This window comes from Aedes albopictus, chromosome 3 (genome assembly GCF_035046485.1).
Source record: "Aedes albopictus strain Foshan chromosome 3, AalbF5, whole genome shotgun sequence".
NCBI classification, from domain to species: domain Eukaryota; kingdom Metazoa; phylum Arthropoda; class Insecta; order Diptera; family Culicidae; genus Aedes; species Aedes albopictus.
In genome coordinates, this window is record NC_085138.1 from 146,619,378 (window position 1) to 146,637,070 (window position 17,693).

Here is a 17,693-nt window from a genome sequence, read left to right on the forward strand (position 1 = left end):
GTGTGGCCTAGTGCTCAGGGAGCTAAGAGATTTATTTCTACCCACCAAGCTTGCGCGCATCCGAATCGCAGTGGTGGATCCACATATAAGAGAAGGGCTCCTGTTCAGATGCACAGCGTGAGTGGTGTATTTTCAATTTCTCTTTCCCACACTGAGGATATGGACATCTCTGGAGGAAAGTTAGGCAACAATATTGACTTTCTTGGAAAAAAAATTTCAAAACATAAAAAAGTGGGCATTTTCTGTAAATTGACTTTTAGTTTTAAAAATATATTTTTTAGCATGTAAAAATGTATTTAGAATTTTTAAAATATTTTTTCATGAAAGCTTGGACAATTCTCTAAAAGTCCCCCATACAACACTTTTCTATAGGTCTTGTAATTTTTGAGTTACATCGATTTAAAAAAAATCTTCGAAAAAAAGTTAGGCCCTCTTCAAATGTTACTCTTGAAAATTTTCGAAAATTTAAGTATGCAAAGTTGCTTATAAAAACGTAGTCTTTATGCCCACCAAGTTTCATTCGATTCTGAGAGGGTGTTGCCAACCACTGGTCGAGTTGGCGCGAAATTCGTCATTTGGGACATTTATGCCATTGCAATGAGGTTAGCTACAAAAGGTTACAATGAGTTCGTGTCTTCTGAAATGACAGACAGATCGTGCAAATAGCTTCTAAACCTCGAATGGTCAATGCGGAAGACCTAGATTTGAACCTAATATAATGCTACAGCCATTAATGTTCATTTTTACTACCCGCTGTTTAGCCACTGAGAGGAAGGAAAGTTTGCTAGCCAGCTTCCAAGCGAAATGGGATGAAATTACATAGGTATCCGTCAAGCCGTTGCTGCTGCTGCTGCTGCAATGTTACGCTGATGCTGTGGTGGTGCTGAAGACCAAGACCTGCTCCGTGAACAAGTGACAACCGAAAGTAATTACGCAACCGTGGTGCGTTTAATTTGCTGTGTAAAGGTATCACCCGACTCTCTGGCAGCGTCGTTGTAGTCGTCATCGTCGTGGGTAGCTTAAGTCCATTTGCAACGAGTCAGTCAAGCATAACGAACGCATGGGCTCAGACATAGCGGGAAACAGCTATATTTAGCTAGGATTAGTTTTTAAGCGATATCCAAGGTGCGTGTTTTTTCTTGGGGTCATACTGGGAAAGCGTAAAAAAATGTTGAAAATGGAAGTAATCTCTTCCAATAATGTGACAGTTTATAACCTATTTCACTCAACGCGAACTGGCTGTTTTGTTGTTCTCTAATGGAGATAAATTAAAACTCTGTGCAGCACAACCGTCCTATTTCCGCGCTGGCGCTGGTAGGGCCAGCTGTCAGCGAATTGCATAAGCTCGCGGCCACTGATTCCGTCATAAATATGCACAATCAATGTGTGCAAGCTTATTAGAAATGCATTTTACCCATTAGGAATGGGAAAAGGTACTTGCACTTACCGAGCACCTGCGAGGAGGCACAACTCTCATCGTGGGTCTCCCGATATTGAGTATTGGCACTAACTTTATACGATCGTAACTAACGGTTGTCCCCATATCTGGCGACCGATAGACTGGCTTGTGAATGAAAACGACCCCGCAGGTTTGCTCGTCGTCGAAGGAAGGGTACTTGGCATTCAAGGGTGTGCTGGTAGGTTGGATTGAATAACATGTTTATCAATTACGCTCGCGCACATGCTGCACACGGGATGACAGGGAATGCATACTGATGGTTGAAGTAATGAAGTATGCATGTGCGCCAGATTGGATAATAGTTTAATTTAAGTGTGTTACATGCATTTGTTCATGTTTTCCTTGCCAGGTGATTCTAGTTCATCAAATATTGAAACAATCAAACTAAACTAATTATACTTACTGGTGATAGTGCCTTCGAAAAATACTTTAAAAACATTTCAACATAATTCAGTTGACTTATCTGAATCGGCTCATATAGCCACAGCGGTAATTGCACGGGCATTCAGCAAGACCATGCTAAGGGTGGCGCGATCGATTTCGGAAACTTTTCGTACTGGAAACATTCCTTGATTTCCTTGGGTATACCTCGAATGGTCTCACGATATACTTACTTACTTTCCTTTAGTCTTGAGCACCCATGGTGGTGCAATAACTCAATTGAAAGATCTTCATCCAGAGCGATTGCCCGTCATCGCGTTGACCTGTGGCCAACTTCCTTTATCTCTTCGTTGAGACTGCGTCGCAATGAGCCTCTGGGCCTGTCTCTGTTGTGATGTCTTGCTTGCAGTTTCGTTCTCGCCCCTGCGTAGATTGCGTCCGACCCAGCTCCACTTTCGCTCCCGAATTCCTGTCGCTATCGGTTTTGGATGACAACGACACCACCGTGCACGATTTATATACCACAGGCATCCATGAAGACCTGTAGTGTTATCCGCTGATACACACCAAATTTCACTGGCGTACTCTGCACAGATTTCTCGTTTTAGTTGAACATTTGGATTTTGGTGCGTCGACTAATCTTGATCGTTTTTCCATACATTTCTTAAAATCGTAAAAGCAGCCCTCGCCCTTTGGATCAATGCACCCATGTCAATCTTGTTGCAGCCATCGGTCGCTATTTGGCTACCAAGATATTGGAAGCTTGCAACATTCTCCAGTGCTTGCCCAGCTACCGTAAAGCTAGAAGGATTGACCGTGGTTACGTCCAACGATTTGGTCTTGTTGGCGTTGATAGTAAGACCTGACGCCGAAGAGCGATCAGCAAGATCATCGAGCTTACTCTGCATATCAGATCGTAGTTGAGCTAGGAAAGCAAGGTCATCAGCTAGTTCGAAGTTATGTAGGTAGGTGCTCCTCATACTGTGCTTCAGAGAGGCTGATGATTTTCTTAGGTATACCCTGGCGGTTGAGGGCTCTCAACATATTTCCGTGATTGAGACGGTCGACAGCTTTTCCGTTGCAATGAACACCAGGAAGCATTCTTGGAATTAATTGATTTGCTCCAAGGTGATACGGAGCGTGACAATATGGTCTATGCAAGATGCTTGTTGCTGTGTTCAAAATTGATTGAGTTACAGCAGCAAGTGCCCAAAATTGGTGCCTCTGCCCAAATGGTCCCAGACCCTATGTAGCTTCATTGTTGACAGGGGTAATACGTCGAACTCTTGGCGGATCATGATGAGATGTAGGTTGCGTGGCCGACAGATTTCAGCCGGTCAGCCGGGTCGGACGATAGCTGTCCAGACAGATGTGTCTTTCACGGACATCGTAGTATTCATCTCAGTACCACTAAGGAGATATGAGACATCGTTGAGGAGACGAATTTCGCAGGTGTTTGCGGCTTTCTCGCCTTCGTTATCTGGGGAGAGTCAGTTTCTTCTCGAGAGCCGAATAACGCTAATGGGCTACGGCTTTGGCTCCTCGTGTTTTCGCTCGCTGTACCCGAGCAGGAACGAATAACTGACACATAATTGCAGCATACCAAAGTTAGGTATCATATCAAGACAAGGTATTGGTTGGTTACTTAGGTATTGGATATAACTTATTTCGGTGTTTTGTAGGTATTGATAGAATACCTCAACGAGTTATTGGTTGGGTGTTAAGGACTGCTTGAGGTATTATTCAATTATCGGAAAATCGCTCTTTGTATGGAAAAATCGCCGATTATTATTTAGGTATTTCCATACCTGATATCATTATTCTCGTATTATGCACATAATATGCACCAGTTTTTATTTTAGGTATTTTACCTCTTATGCAGGGCTTCTTAATATCTCATTCAGGCTGTAGATATTGGGTTTTCCATATCTAAGTTTGGTATTCTTCAGCTATATTCTCCTGCTCGGGTATCGCTGCTTCGGCGTTCCTTCGCTCTGCTATCTAGCTACTGGTGTCATTTGTGATTAACTGCTTTCTCTGGGTGCGTAGCTCTAATTGCCGTTGACGATCAAGACGTTCTTGATGGCGCTCCATTAATTTATCTCCTACGCTTCCACCTTCCGAAATATCACTTGTACGGGTTTTCAGCTCTTCGACGAAGGATCTTTTCACCGCAGCGCCTTCCTGTTGGCGTACGTTGAACCGGCGCCTTCAATCATCATGTCATTGTTGGAACAAAACTCTGCGAACAGTTCTCCGTTTTCGTTCATTTCTCCAAGATCATGACGTCCCATGACATGCTCATAGCCCGAATTGTCGGAACCAACCTTCGTGTTGAAGTCGCCAATGAGAATCTTTATATCACCTTTTGGAATCTTATCCGTGACAGCATTAAGTTGGCTGTAAAAAATCTGTTTGTCTTGCATTTCGGCAGCATCGGCTGGCGCGTAACCTTGGATCATGGTACATGGAGACAAATTTCGTTCGTTTGAAACAAAAATATTTATGTTTATTCGGTAAACTGATAAAATATTTAAAACTAAAATATTAATTTTTAAAACTAACTCACATACATATTGATTTCTAAAATACCCAATGAAGAGCCCCCCGTTCCGCCGTCGAGAACATAAACAAAACTCTCAAGTTCCCACTGCAGCACCAAACAAGATTTCCTCCTGCAAAAAATGTCAAGTTTCACCAAAAATTTCAACAAAATTCCATTGATTTCGGGAGCGTATGTAATCTACATGATGTTGGCATTGCAAGTGCCACGCGGGTGGTAGGTTTTCCTAGAGAAGGAAATGATTTTGTAAATTTAACAGGAAAACAAATATTTCCGTAGGGCCGACCTGCCACAAAAAAAAAACAAAATTTTACATTTGTTTCTAACATCTTCAAATGTGACGTTCGGTTTGCTCCAAACAGTTTTGTTTTGGTTGCCAGAACCAATGCCCTTTTTCTATCCCATGGCGTTTGTGTGATCAGCAAAGACTATTCAGCCATTACCCCTCCTTATTATCGGCTTTGGACTGACTTGCGCTTTCATTGCCCCTCCAAGTGCTGCAACATGAAAATGAAATCTAAGAGTTCTGGAGAGTTAAAGTTGAGCGATTTGTATGAAGATTTCACTTTTTTTGTGCTCCGTCCCGAAAGGGTTATTGTAGAATTTGACCCGATGCCAATCTGTGTTCTCCAATGTTCGGCCAATGGACTTTGCTCAATCCTAGGATCTAAAACTTCATACGGCATGCCTCATTTGCTAATTGTGCCAGTTTATCCTGCTGGGCTAAGGTTAATACATTTCAAGTTCTTATTCTTGACCGATGTTTCGGCCTAAGGTCCTCTATGTGGAGCGGACCTGGTGTGATGGTTAAGGCACGTGACTATCACGCCGAGGACCACTCACACGATAAACTCACACAAATGTTAGTTCTTCCTTCGGAAGGGAAGTAAAGCGTGGGTCCCGCGGTGAACTAGCCTAGGGCTGAAAATCTCGTTAATACACATAAAAAAGGTCCTCTATCCATCGTGGTGATGGCTGCCACCTTAGGTGTAGCTTACAATTAAGAATCATTTGATACTCCGCTACTGGATGCCAAACAGATGCTGTTTGAGCCGCACTTCCTTAGTAAACAGACGTTCGGGACGTATCTCTTCAATCTTGCTCAAATCAGAAGGACAATAGTGCCCAGATTGCACTAAACTCTTAGCTGGAGATCTTTGTCATTGCTTGACCCGTGGAAGTATGAGGTAGGAACTTGTGAGGACCAGAGCTATGTTGGATGCTCCTTGTAGACTCACCATTTTGCAGCTTCAAATTATATTTGTTTTCGTTTGTCCTACCCACGTCGTTGAACCAGGGCGTGCATCAGAATCTCTGAAACTAAAGATATTTATTTGAAGGCGCAGCTATTTGAAGTATGTATGAACAATCGAAACGAAAATATTCGAAGACTATCCCTGCATTATGTTCAGCACGTAGCAATAAGTACAATCACCTCTCATTCATTGTGTACTTGTCTATTTTAATAGTCCCAAAAGAGCTCGAACACCTAATGCTGATGCCGATGATTCAAAGCACTTTTCGCGGCAAAAGGCATTCAGCTGAGAGTCAAACGATCCGCTTACAATGACGCAAAAATGTACCAAGTCAATTACCAACCGAAATCGATCCTCTGCTTAACCTTTTCCAGTTCATCACACACGCCGCAAAGGTACCATCAAATAGACGACAGCTTCTCAGCGGCAGTCGACCGACACGCATCAACATCGCATCGGTTCGGTGCATAAACCCGATCCAAAACTACCGCGCACTTCTAAACTCCCCACCAGGCCGACGACAGATGTGTTAGATGAGCAGAATTATCAGCGTGCCGCGCCATTCAGTTGGGCTAAGCTACATGGGAGACGACGAGACCCCGAAAGAAGCTGGCTCGCACACGTATCGTCTATCAGCCATTCGTTGACTTGGAATTTGATCTTCCAGCCAAACCGTGTGTGTGGTGACGAGTATAGATCAGGCAATAACAGCAACTAGCAGAGCTATCGATCTGTAGAATTGAGTCTACTTAGCAAAAGGGGAAAGAACGCAGTCTGTTTGCCATGGTTGAGGTTTTGTCTCGACTGGATGGGCTATTTTCGGAAAGTCCCATCAGCAAGCGCTGCTCGGGGGAATATTTCACTTCAAACGAGGCGTTCCGAAATGGATCTTCTCTCTAGTTTATGGCCACGCGTTGGCGATATACTGGATCCATTGGATTTACTCCCGGGGTGTTGCGTTGCGACGCGACCGACGACTGTGATTTGGAGCAAATCTTTTGCGTGGCGACCATCTCTGTATTGCCCCAGCACCAGACAGGGCGGAGCTGACGACGGGACGACACATCAACTCCGAATGGCATGAAATATGTCTCGGTTTTGTAAACAAAGAAACTCTAATCACTGTCTCCCAGTTGTTGGTTGGTCGTTTCCTGTGCCCGATTGTCGATTTCGTGGATCAGCCAACGACGTTTAACGTAGTTACGGATGGCGTGTGTACTCTAGGTGTATGTGACTAATCGACGATCTTTACTCTCTCAACAGCCGTAAATGAACGAGTGTCGTCGTCGGTTAATCTTGATGGGAATAATTGTACACAGCACGAAATCGCTTGCGTTAAGTAAACTGTGGCTGGCTGGTTCTGGTTAATTAAAAGCTTGAAAACAACGCACGTTGTGGACCAATCGGCACTCCATCGACATTATTGATGGCGACTTTAACCCTATGTATTGGTTTGGCTGGGAAAAAGACAGACGGTGGGAATTTACAGGGGATGGCCAAAATGTTTGGGATAGGCAACCTCTCCCAAAAAGTTCAACAAGCTATAACTTTTCATAGAGCGCATCAAAAAATCTCAAATTTTGACTGTTTGTCAACCTACATATTATGTGTGCATCATTGGTACAAATTTGGGCTCGATTGATTAATATTTCGCAAAGTTAGAACCGTTCGGGTAAAACACTATTTTTCAGACAACTCATTTTTGTGGTGTCATATCTCACAAACCAGTGAACCGAATTGAATGAAATTTTAAACGTACACTAACAATATGTAAATGCTTCACACACTATTGAAACATAGGTACTTTTTAAACGTTGAAAAAAGTTATCATGGATTGACACTTTTTGGGTTTTTCTCGAAAAAATGTATTTTTTTACATCAATGTCAATAAATTTTAGCGTTGATATACAAAGATTGTCCACTTCTGTTCTCAAGTTATCTCTAATCAGATATATTAGAGCCTATTCAGATTGAAGGAAGAACACATTTAGTAATTTTTGTGTGGTATTGTAAATTTGACTTATTTTCCTCTATATGGGTAAAAATTTCAATCCGGTATAACCTAATTCGCCGTGAGAAAATATTACATTTTATAGCGTCGTATTAAGTATCAATATATTGTCGATAAACGTTAAAAAATTCATTCAATTCGGTTCACTGGTTTCCGAGATATGACAGTTCAAAAATTAGTTGTCTAAATAATAGTGTTTTACCCAAACTTCGCGAAAAAATATTCAATCGAGCCCAAATTTGTACCAATGATGCACATATAATAGGTTGACAAACAGTCAAAATCTGAGATTTTTTGATGCACTCTATGAAAAGTTACAGCATGTTGATTTTTTTTGCGGGAGAAAAAAAGTTGCCTATCCCAAACATTTTGGCCATCTCCTGTATGTGGATCAACTTTGCCAGGTAACTTAGTTGATGATGAGCCAATTCGTAACATTCAAGCTTGAACCAAATCAAGCTTGAAACAAAAAATGTATTTATACTTATCGATTGATTTTTTTGTAATCTTAACTATCAAGATTTACAGCCGCAGACTAGTTCATTTCGAGACTCACGGTTTTACCACCTATCCGAAGAAAGAATTTCCATTCTGGAGTGGGATTCGATCCTTGTTCCCTTCAGATTTTACCAGCCTCAAAACTCCCACTAAGGATAATAAGGATATAACATGAAACTAGGTACAAATGAAGACCAGTTTTTAATGGCAACATAAAATGTGACACACTTCTTTGGGGCTGTCCATTTAACACGCAACGCGATTTTCACTAATTTTTGACTCCCCCACCCCCGTATGAAGTCCTTAATATGTTTGTATGGCTCGTATGATTTTTCAAAAAAAAAAACCCCACACTCACACTTTCCCCCCATAAACCCTTAGGTAATTATTGGACAGGCCCCTTATACGTGCCTAAGTTCGTAAGTTAAGGGCATATGGAGCGTCATCACAATAATCAATTATTGCCCTCAAACTTTGAAAATGCAAGTCTCAAGTTCTACTGTGATGAAGAATCGACTAAGTTTTCAGCTAGATCAGTTCACTGGAACTATAAATTAACTTCGCCAAAGTTCTAAGGATTTGTAGAGAATATCATCAATATCTTCAAGAGGTGAATCAGCATAGGGCTGAAAATCTCTATAATAAAGTAATATTTAAAAATAATATCTTTTTTTTGCTGAACGGCATAGCAACAATCTTTGCACGCAAAAATCTCCGTTTTTTAAAGCTCTAGAAGTAGTTCTTCGGTGTCTTTGATGAGAAATTTGAGACAAAAGAGGCATAACGAAAGAACATGTTCAATTTGAATTCATCAAATACTCATCGAATGATCATTGATTTCCAGGCCAATTCATCTGAAAAATCCAATCTTGAAGTCTACCTCTTGCTTCTCCTGAGCTAGCTCTGGGCACTTCACGGCTGCCACTGTCACTGTCCATATGCTGGACTCATGGCTGGACTCCACATGACGTAGTTACTGCTCGATACTGGTCAGCTTGGAATGCTCTTTCCGAGCGGATTCCAGATGCTCGACGAGTGTCGTAGAATGCACGTTTGGATACGATTCTACCCTTGCTGGATTGGAGTTCTTCTTCTGAGCGGGCTCCGAGCGGTGTCGATGCTTTAGACCAGGGGCTCCTGACTCGTCAGACTTCACGGTATAACTTGGTAATCCGGAGTGCTCCTCCCGAGCGGACTCCAACTGGCGATGGTTCCGGACACTTACAGGCAGGGATGCCATATATACAGATTTATCTGTATTATACAGATTTTTGAGCATCGATACAGATAGCGTTTATATGAAATACAGATTTTCCATTTGTATGGGATACAGATTTTTCATCCAAATTTTGTATGGGATACAGATTTTTGAACGAGTGATACAGAAAATCATCTGGCATCTCTGCTTACAGGTTTGCAGTGCTCCTTCTGCGCATTCTTCGGTTGGTGGCGAATCCGCAATCTTCCAGAAGATCTCCAGTCCTTGCTGGCCGGTAGGATTACCTGGGCGGGGATCGCAGTGCCACTCGATAGCTGCACACAGGACTGGCGTAATAGCTTCGTCGGTGTGAACTCAGCTCGGAGAAGCTTCCAATCCGCGACTTGTCGATCTTTAGTGCTTGGTACGACACATCTCGTTGTGTGACGCGGTTCCTTTGTACAGGACGACCTATCGTGATCCCTGTGAACGTTGTTTGGTTGTTCCTTGGATGCCTCAGAGTTTGCCGGCGGCTCTAGACTGGATGAATCGAAGAGTTCTTCTGAAACGGACTTCACCTGATGCCGATTATGGAGGCTACCAAAAGCTCGGCACTCTCTCGGTTGCGACTTGGCTGGTGGCTGGGTAGGTGTCTCAGTATGATTTGTTGGCGTCACACTGGACCGATTGGAACGCTTTCCCTGAGCGGATTCCACGTTGTTGACGTTCGTCGTAATGTGATGCGATGGTACCATATTGGACTCGCGGATAACTTCTCTATCCTCAGCTGCGCTTCGATGTGTAGCCGGTCGAAGTCCATCTGCAGCTTTCCATGTTCCTCGAACCCCGATGCTGGGATCCGGTCCAAGACTCCTGGTGAAGCTTGGCGTACTCCTGGTAGTACGTGCCTAACTTCTTCTCGTACACCCGCAGGAGCGATGGTCTCATTTTCGACGGGTCGTGGTTCGCTTCCACCAGGTTTTCGATGACATACCGGATCTTCCGCGTGACCTGTTCACGGAGATGAATGAGCAGCTGTGTCTCATGCATAACGTGGTCCTCAAATTCCGGTGTACGGTGTCTCATCTCGAATGCTACACCCGGTTCGAGTACAGTTCACTTCGACGGTTGGTGGTTGGTGGACAAGTTCTCTCGTCGGTGCTCACACAAGAGTCCACCGACGGTGCCGATCTACTTTACCGGCGGAAATCGTCGACTGGTTGCCTTGTTGACCAGGAGAACGATTTGTCAGGGACGAACGCCTCACTGATCGGCGATCTTCTCCTTGGTGTCTAGCGGGGGCTGTCCCGCTTCCACTAATACCTTCTTGATCAGCAGAAGGCTGTGACGCTACCGATCGCAAGGTTCGCTAGCCGGTAGAAATTCGTCTTCTTGGTGGTCTTGCCGGTGGCAAGAATGATACCTCCGGTGTTGAATCGTCCTCTGACCGACGGGAATTCCTTTCACCTCGTTGACTATGGAATCACTTCTGCTGGGGGCGATGATCTCGGTGATCGGCAGGAAATCTTCTCGTTGGTGTCTTTGTCGGCGGCAAAGATGTCACCCTTGATACTCGTCGTACACTGACCGGCAGAATTCCTCAGCTGGTCGCCTCAATGACCAGCAGGGCGCTTTGCTGCGGCCGACTGACTCTTCGATAGGCTGGTGTCCTCACCGGCGGTAAGGATGTCGCTGTTGAAACCGATCTCTCGTTGTCCGGAAACTCCTCGGCTGGTCGTCTCGATGACCAGCAGGACGTTTTGCTGAGGTCGACTAGCTCTTCGATGCGCTGGTATCCTCACCGGCGGTAAGGACCGTTGATACCGTTGTCCACAGACCGGCAGGGATTCCTCGACTGGTCGCCTCAATGACCAGCAGGACGCTTCAATGGTGAACCGGAGACTGTAGGCCGGTTCCACTCCACAGGTACGGTATCCGGCTCGAAGGACCAAATGTTGAGGCGCCGCAGTGCCTCAAGCGGGTAGTTCTCGGATTCCTGGCGGGATAGAGCCTCGCAAGACCTGGGGTACCAGAAATCCTCCGTTGATCCGGCCCGAAGGACCAAATGTTGAGGCGCCGCAGTGCCTTCAGGCACAAAACGTTCAGACACAAAACATTATTTGATAAAGTTGAGACAGCTGCTCGCATAATTTATCTGGTTTGTTTTTTCATCTTAATCGTTGCAGGACTGGGTGGTCAGAAATCTGGAATAAACGGTTTTAACATCTTTTATTGCAAGCTATTCGTGATATGCTTGCAACGGTTACACTGCGGTGTGCGGCATAGTTGTCCCATGTCCTATGGGAATCCTTATGACTGATCCCTTCAATCTGCCATCGTATGGAGCAAGAAGTCGGCTGATAAACATCGAGACTTTAGAACATCGTAAGAATACTGCTAAGGAAGTTTTTGTATTCAAAATCCTGGCCGGTGAAATGGATGCTCCCTACCTTCTGGCGTCATTAGATATAAATGTGCCCGCCTATACGTTTCATTCTAGCGACTTCTTTCGAAAATAAAAGAAAATCGCGTTAAGTACTGTTCCTTTGAATTCCACTAAGAATTTGCATCCTTTGACAGATACGTATTTCGACCTCAACTGTAAGGTCGTCTTCAGTGTCTTGTACTTGACTCGACTCAAGTCGAGTCAAGTACAAGACACTGAAGACGACCTTACAGTTGAGGTCGAAATACGTATCTGTCAAAGGATGCAAATTCTTAGTGGAATTCAAAGGAACAGTACTTAACACGATTTTCTTTTATTTACAGATATTCCCCTAACAAGCCCAGGTTAATTATCATCGACTTCTTTCGTCTTCCTCATCGCTTTTATAAATATGATGTGAAAGGGCCCATTCGCTCAATGATGAATGTTTTTAACTCTAAAAGCGATACTTTCATGGCCTCAGTTTTGTCACCTCGCTGAGTGTGTTCCATCAAAGACGAGCTCTGACAGGCGCCTGGGGTCCAATGGACCCCAGGTATCCCTTTTAGGGATAATGAAGCATAGATATTCCAATTTTGGCTTCGAAATGAATGTGCATAGTTTTAGAAAAAAATATTTAAGATTCATTAAGACTAATCATTAGAGTGGGTCATCGTTTATATGGAAAAGTGAAAAATTCAATGGTATCCCATCAGATCAAAGCTTTTTTGATCCCATTTCAGGACCCAAATAAGTGTGCAAAATTTGGGCACGATCGGTTATGTCTACGTTTTGCGCATCACGTTTGAAGTTTGTATGGGGATTTACATGGGAAAACACACTTTTTTGCATTTCTCTCATAACAAGCTCGAAATTTTCTAAAATCGTGTAACCGTTAAAGTGAAAACATAGCCTAGGGTGTCCTGAAAAACTTTGTCGAAGACCGCGAAGTGATCTGATGCTTGTGAAAAAAGTTATAGCGTTGGCATTGCTTGGCGAAACATCATGATTTTGTTGCTAGTGTTATTCCTTTACATGTTAAAACATAAACACATGCATGCGGTTCGTTGGTTATAATTATTTTCACAAGCATCGGATCGCTTTGCGGTCTTCAACAAAGTTCTTCAGAACATCCTAGGCTATCATTTTACAGTATCGGTTAAAAAGTTTCAGACAAAATTTTTCAACTTATAGCTAAAATGCAAAAAAAGGTATGTTTTCCCATACAAAATCCCATACAAATTTCAATTGCAATGCGCAAAGTGTAGACGCAACCGATCGTTCTCAAATTTTGCACAGATACTTAGGACCCGAAACGGAACCAAAAAAGCTTTGATCTGAGAAAACGCTTCCGATGACCCACACTACTAATCATCATTGTCAGGTGAATTAACTTACATATAAATAAATAAATAGATAAACATGGGACAACTATGATGCACACGGCAGTACAATACTTGTATTACATGATAAACCTACCTGAATCCTCCCGATCTAAAATGTTCATTATTGTTTGGAAATAAATTAGAAGTGCAAGTCTTAGGTTAGTAATTAAAATTCTGTTGGAAATCTCAAGGGGCGTGGTTAAGAAAGATTCGTAAACAAATCTTTCCGAGAGAGGATTTTGTGGTGTAAGCATTCGAGTTTTTTGACGGAGTTCTCGACAAAAATTGAGAAAGAATGGTGCTATAAATGGTTACTAGCATACCAAAATTTCTACAATAAATCAGCTTCAAAATGAAGGCAGTTCAAAAGTACCTACTCTTGGCAGCCAAGTTGAAACTGCTTTTTATATTCTCTAAATTTCTTCAGGAAATGCAACCTAAATTTTGCTATTAGAGAGAATTTGCCAGAAGTTTCTGATACTTTTAGATTAGATATAGTTTGGGAAATCTATAGACAATGGCCGTCTACTCCAGTATCGCCAGACCAGCTACGCTCACACAATGAACCAATAAGACATCTGCCGGGGGCTAGCAGGCATCTACAGTGTGTGAATCTTGATGATATTCTATTTTCAGGCGACAATGGCGCCTGCCGCTTCAGGTTGCTGGTCAATGTGAGAAAGGGAAAGGAAGTGATGATTGCATTCGTTTGTAACCACATCAGACCGAATACACCTCTGCGTCTGCACAAATTCATGCAGATGTCGGAGTGTTGATGGACTATGGTTGGTAGAGGGTTCACACATTGGTGCGTGGATGCCAGGCGTAAGGTGATTGAAATGTGTGTTCTGAAGGTAATGCGACACAGTTCCATTGATTGCATAACTCTTAGGAGTTGATATGACCCGTATCTGTTTCTAGCGATGGCTATGAACGAACATATAAATATATATGAGTTGTATATGAAGAGAAGAAGGAAGAAAGACACAAAGTAGGAGGAAATGAACGGGCCAGAGATTGAACCCAGGAACTTCTGCATACGAATCAGAAGCGGTAGCCACTAGACCACCAAGCCCGTCTCGTTCTCAGAATATCTTCAAAAATAATGACATGCAACTCTAAACTTCTTTAGTGCCAATCTTACTACCCATATTCGCATAGTTGACGTTTGTGCCACTGTAGTTCACTTTTTAAATTTTATCAATGAAATGAATGAAGTTGAAGATTTTTTCCACATTGACAACCTCTACCCTAACGGCTAGATGTTGTGCTCTAATGAATAAAGTTGGTTACTAGTATGCACATGCGTTGAATATTGACTAGTGTATACTGACATTGTAAATGGTGGATACGTCGACTATGCAAACATGGCAGCTAAATAGATTCAACAAGAATTTTTGCACTTCAGCACTTTCTGAAAATAGTCTCCCTGAAAATCCTAATGAACTATCATAAAAAATCAGAAATTTCAAATGTTGTTCCAGCTTTTTCCATTCGAATTCTACCAGAAACTCCAGGAATTTTGACAAAGTTTCCATGCCTTTTTATTAGTATTTTCTCCAGAAATGCTATTTGCAAGCTCTGATAAAAACTATGGTCTACTAAAAGTGGTAGTGCACTGAAAGGCGGCTTGCAGTAATGACAACCATAACAATGTTTTTAAATTTACCATGGCAAAACATGATCATCGACCCTCTAACGCTTCTTGTGTGCGTTTTGTTTCTTCTCACATCAACCAGTTCGATAGCCGAGTGGTAGCGTGCGAGCCTGGTGATGTCAAGGTTCTTGGTTCGAATCCGGTTACCAACAGAAACTTTTTTTTAATTGAAAATCGAGTCCATGGTAAAATTGAAAACATAATTCTGTTGAATTGAAACGAAAATCAGTCTGCACAAATTTAGTGGCGTTGTGTATTTAAATTGATCCTCAGAATAGTAATTTTCACCGCAAGCCGCCGTTCAGTGTGGTAATTCTGCACGAAGATACACTGATAAAATACTTTCGTAAAAACTCAACGAATATGCTTCGTAAAACCAGTTTTCGTAAATTGAAAGCAATTTTCGTAAAATGTACGGTCCATTTGTACCACCACGATGAAACAGTACAAATGAAGTTGTATCATGTACGAAATCACGAATCCGACAGACGCCAAGCTTGCTTATTCGTAGATTTTAGCTTCCGCTTTGTAGAATGAAACAAAACAAACAAATGAGGGGCCCAGAATCAAAGGGGTGTAAGTGACCATTTTGTCGATTTTGAGCTGAGCATATCATAAAAATCTTCAGATTTCAAGCTTTCAGGAACTTTTTTAAGATTGTTGCTACGATGATTGGAAAAATTACAATAAATCAGAGAAAATTGGGTTGATTTTGAAACTCCATACATTTTGTATGGGAAGAAAAATTGGTCAAAAACTTTAAACCTCATTTACTCGAAAGTGGATTTTTGTCACTTACACCCCTTTGCTTCTAACCCCCTCAAATGTCAAACGTTTTTTACTAACCATGCGTAAAAAGAAAATTTCGCTTCGTAGAATGCAACAAAGTTTTGCAGTCATCACTGATGTTTGAGTGGAGCGCAGAGACAACAAAGCAACCTGTTTTCATGTGCATATGACGGTGCGTGTGCGAGAAGAGGAAAGGAAGCATGCTCTCAGTTGGAAGTACATACAAGTTATTTATAAATTCAATCAGAGTAGAAAGCGTTCTGGTTGTTTCCGAACGGTTTCAACAAGCGCATACAGATGGATGTTTACCACTGGTAGGTATCAATCAGAAGATACGTGTTCGGAGCCTGTGAAAACCAAGTTGATATACGCGTGCCATTTTTTTCAACATGATTTATGTCGATCTGACAAAAAAAGAGACAGACAAAATCTGTGTTATTGTGTCGGAGTGATCTTTTTTACGAAACGAACTCAGGCACACTACGAATCTTTTCGTTGCAGAAAACAACGAATGGCATTCGTAAACCGGACGAGCGATTTCGTACAATGCAACAAAATATTTTTTCAGTGTAATTATCTTCTAATTCTATCTTCTAACCAATTTAGTCAATTTTTTGTATGTGATAGTAAGCACTACGTGCACTCAAAGATTCAGTTGGATTGGATGCAAGACAGCTGAGAAACTACGGTGTGCGTAAAGTGGGTTGTAGCGTCTAATAGGAGACTCGACTGTATACTACTAAATGTATTAAAGCTAACACATGGTCAAAGACGGTATTCGTTTATTGTAGATGCTGATTAATTTAGATATCAAGCTCAGATAGCAATGAGTATTCGGGCGTGCTACTCACACCCCAAGGATCTGAGTTCAAATCTCGTGCAAATCCGAATATTATTATTCTTTTTTTTAACAGTCATCTAGTGAGTCATCTGCCATGTAAATCTCAAATCGCACAAAAAATTTCCGTTATATATGACGGGGTCCTTTTGTTACATTCGATCCGTCATAATTTTACAGGTTTTGTTCGTACTGTGTTCGACAGATTATATGAAATGACTGTTAAAAAGGAGTACGATGGGAAGTGAGTGAGAGTGAGAGAAGAACGATGGGAAGTGAGTGAGAGGACGTCTGTTTGTCTGTGCTTTAAAATTGCATTAGGCGGATACAAATTTATTTTTGACTTTTTGTCTCCCCCCCCTTCAAAAAATTTTGGCAGGATTTTGCATTTTGAGGGGGCAGATAAAAAAAATATTTATCAAAATATCGGTTCTAGCTAAAAATTCTTTAACAAATCCGATGAGTTTTTATTATTTTTCAGAATAAATGCTTTATTATTTTTATCCCCCCCTCGACTAGCCCAAGAGTGGTGGGACAAAAAGTGAAATAAATATTTGTAACGGCCTTATTACTGTTTGTTCAAAAGAAAGATAGCAGACGAGAATGCTGACTGTTTGCTTTAATCTTTCATCGTAAAGTGCACACCCGCTCTTGCGTAATGTTTGCATATTTTACATCGTGCGAAAAAAGCTAGCAGCACCAGCTAAGTGTTGCAGAATACCAACCATTCGAAAAATGCATTCGAAATGTGCGACAAAAAAATGGCAGGCCTATATTGACGTTTGTAAGTTGTTAAATTATTTTATTATGCGTGAGAAAAAAGAAACGGTTCACTGTGACGTGATTTATAACGCTGTACAGTACTATCAGATTTAACCCGATTCTGGTTTAATGTTGCTTGAATCATTGGTCTATAAGGACAAGACACTCGATAGCCTACGGTTACAGCAACGAACGGAAGATCAATTTTGTACTATGCTGGTACATTTTTAATAGGCCTGCGCCAGAACAGTAGTGGTTTCAGCAGTTGGTACCTAGTATATCTCTGACCAAATCGAGAGCGAACGCGATGGTGTGGGACCGTGTGTCTTACCGCAACTTTGGCACGTTTAAAGCGATTTGCATCAAATGGCCTGGAGTCGTACCAACCACCATGCCACATTAGTTGATCAGATGTCGGCGAGTTGTGCTGTAGCTGGTGTTCATGTTTACACTTTAACACTGTCGCCGTCA

General features: G+C 42.1%; 2 protein-coding genes across 4 annotated transcripts in view; one reads left to right on the top strand and one right to left on the bottom strand.

The window, feature by feature from the left end:
- Nucleotides 1-17,693, top strand: part of LOC109424052 (CDC42 small effector protein homolog) — a 170,228-nt gene that overhangs the window by 51,183 nt on the left and 101,352 nt on the right. The gene's annotated exons all lie outside the window — the stretch shown is intronic.
- On the bottom strand, nucleotides 785-2,820 carry LOC134290390 (uncharacterized). The gene is made up of 2 exons (XM_062857524.1): nucleotides 2,547-2,820; nucleotides 785-897 (listed from the first exon to the last, which is right to left on the bottom strand). Exons 1-2 carry the CDS (start codon nucleotides 2,818-2,820, stop codon nucleotides 785-787), a joined length of 387 nt encoding a protein of 128 aa, XP_062713508.1.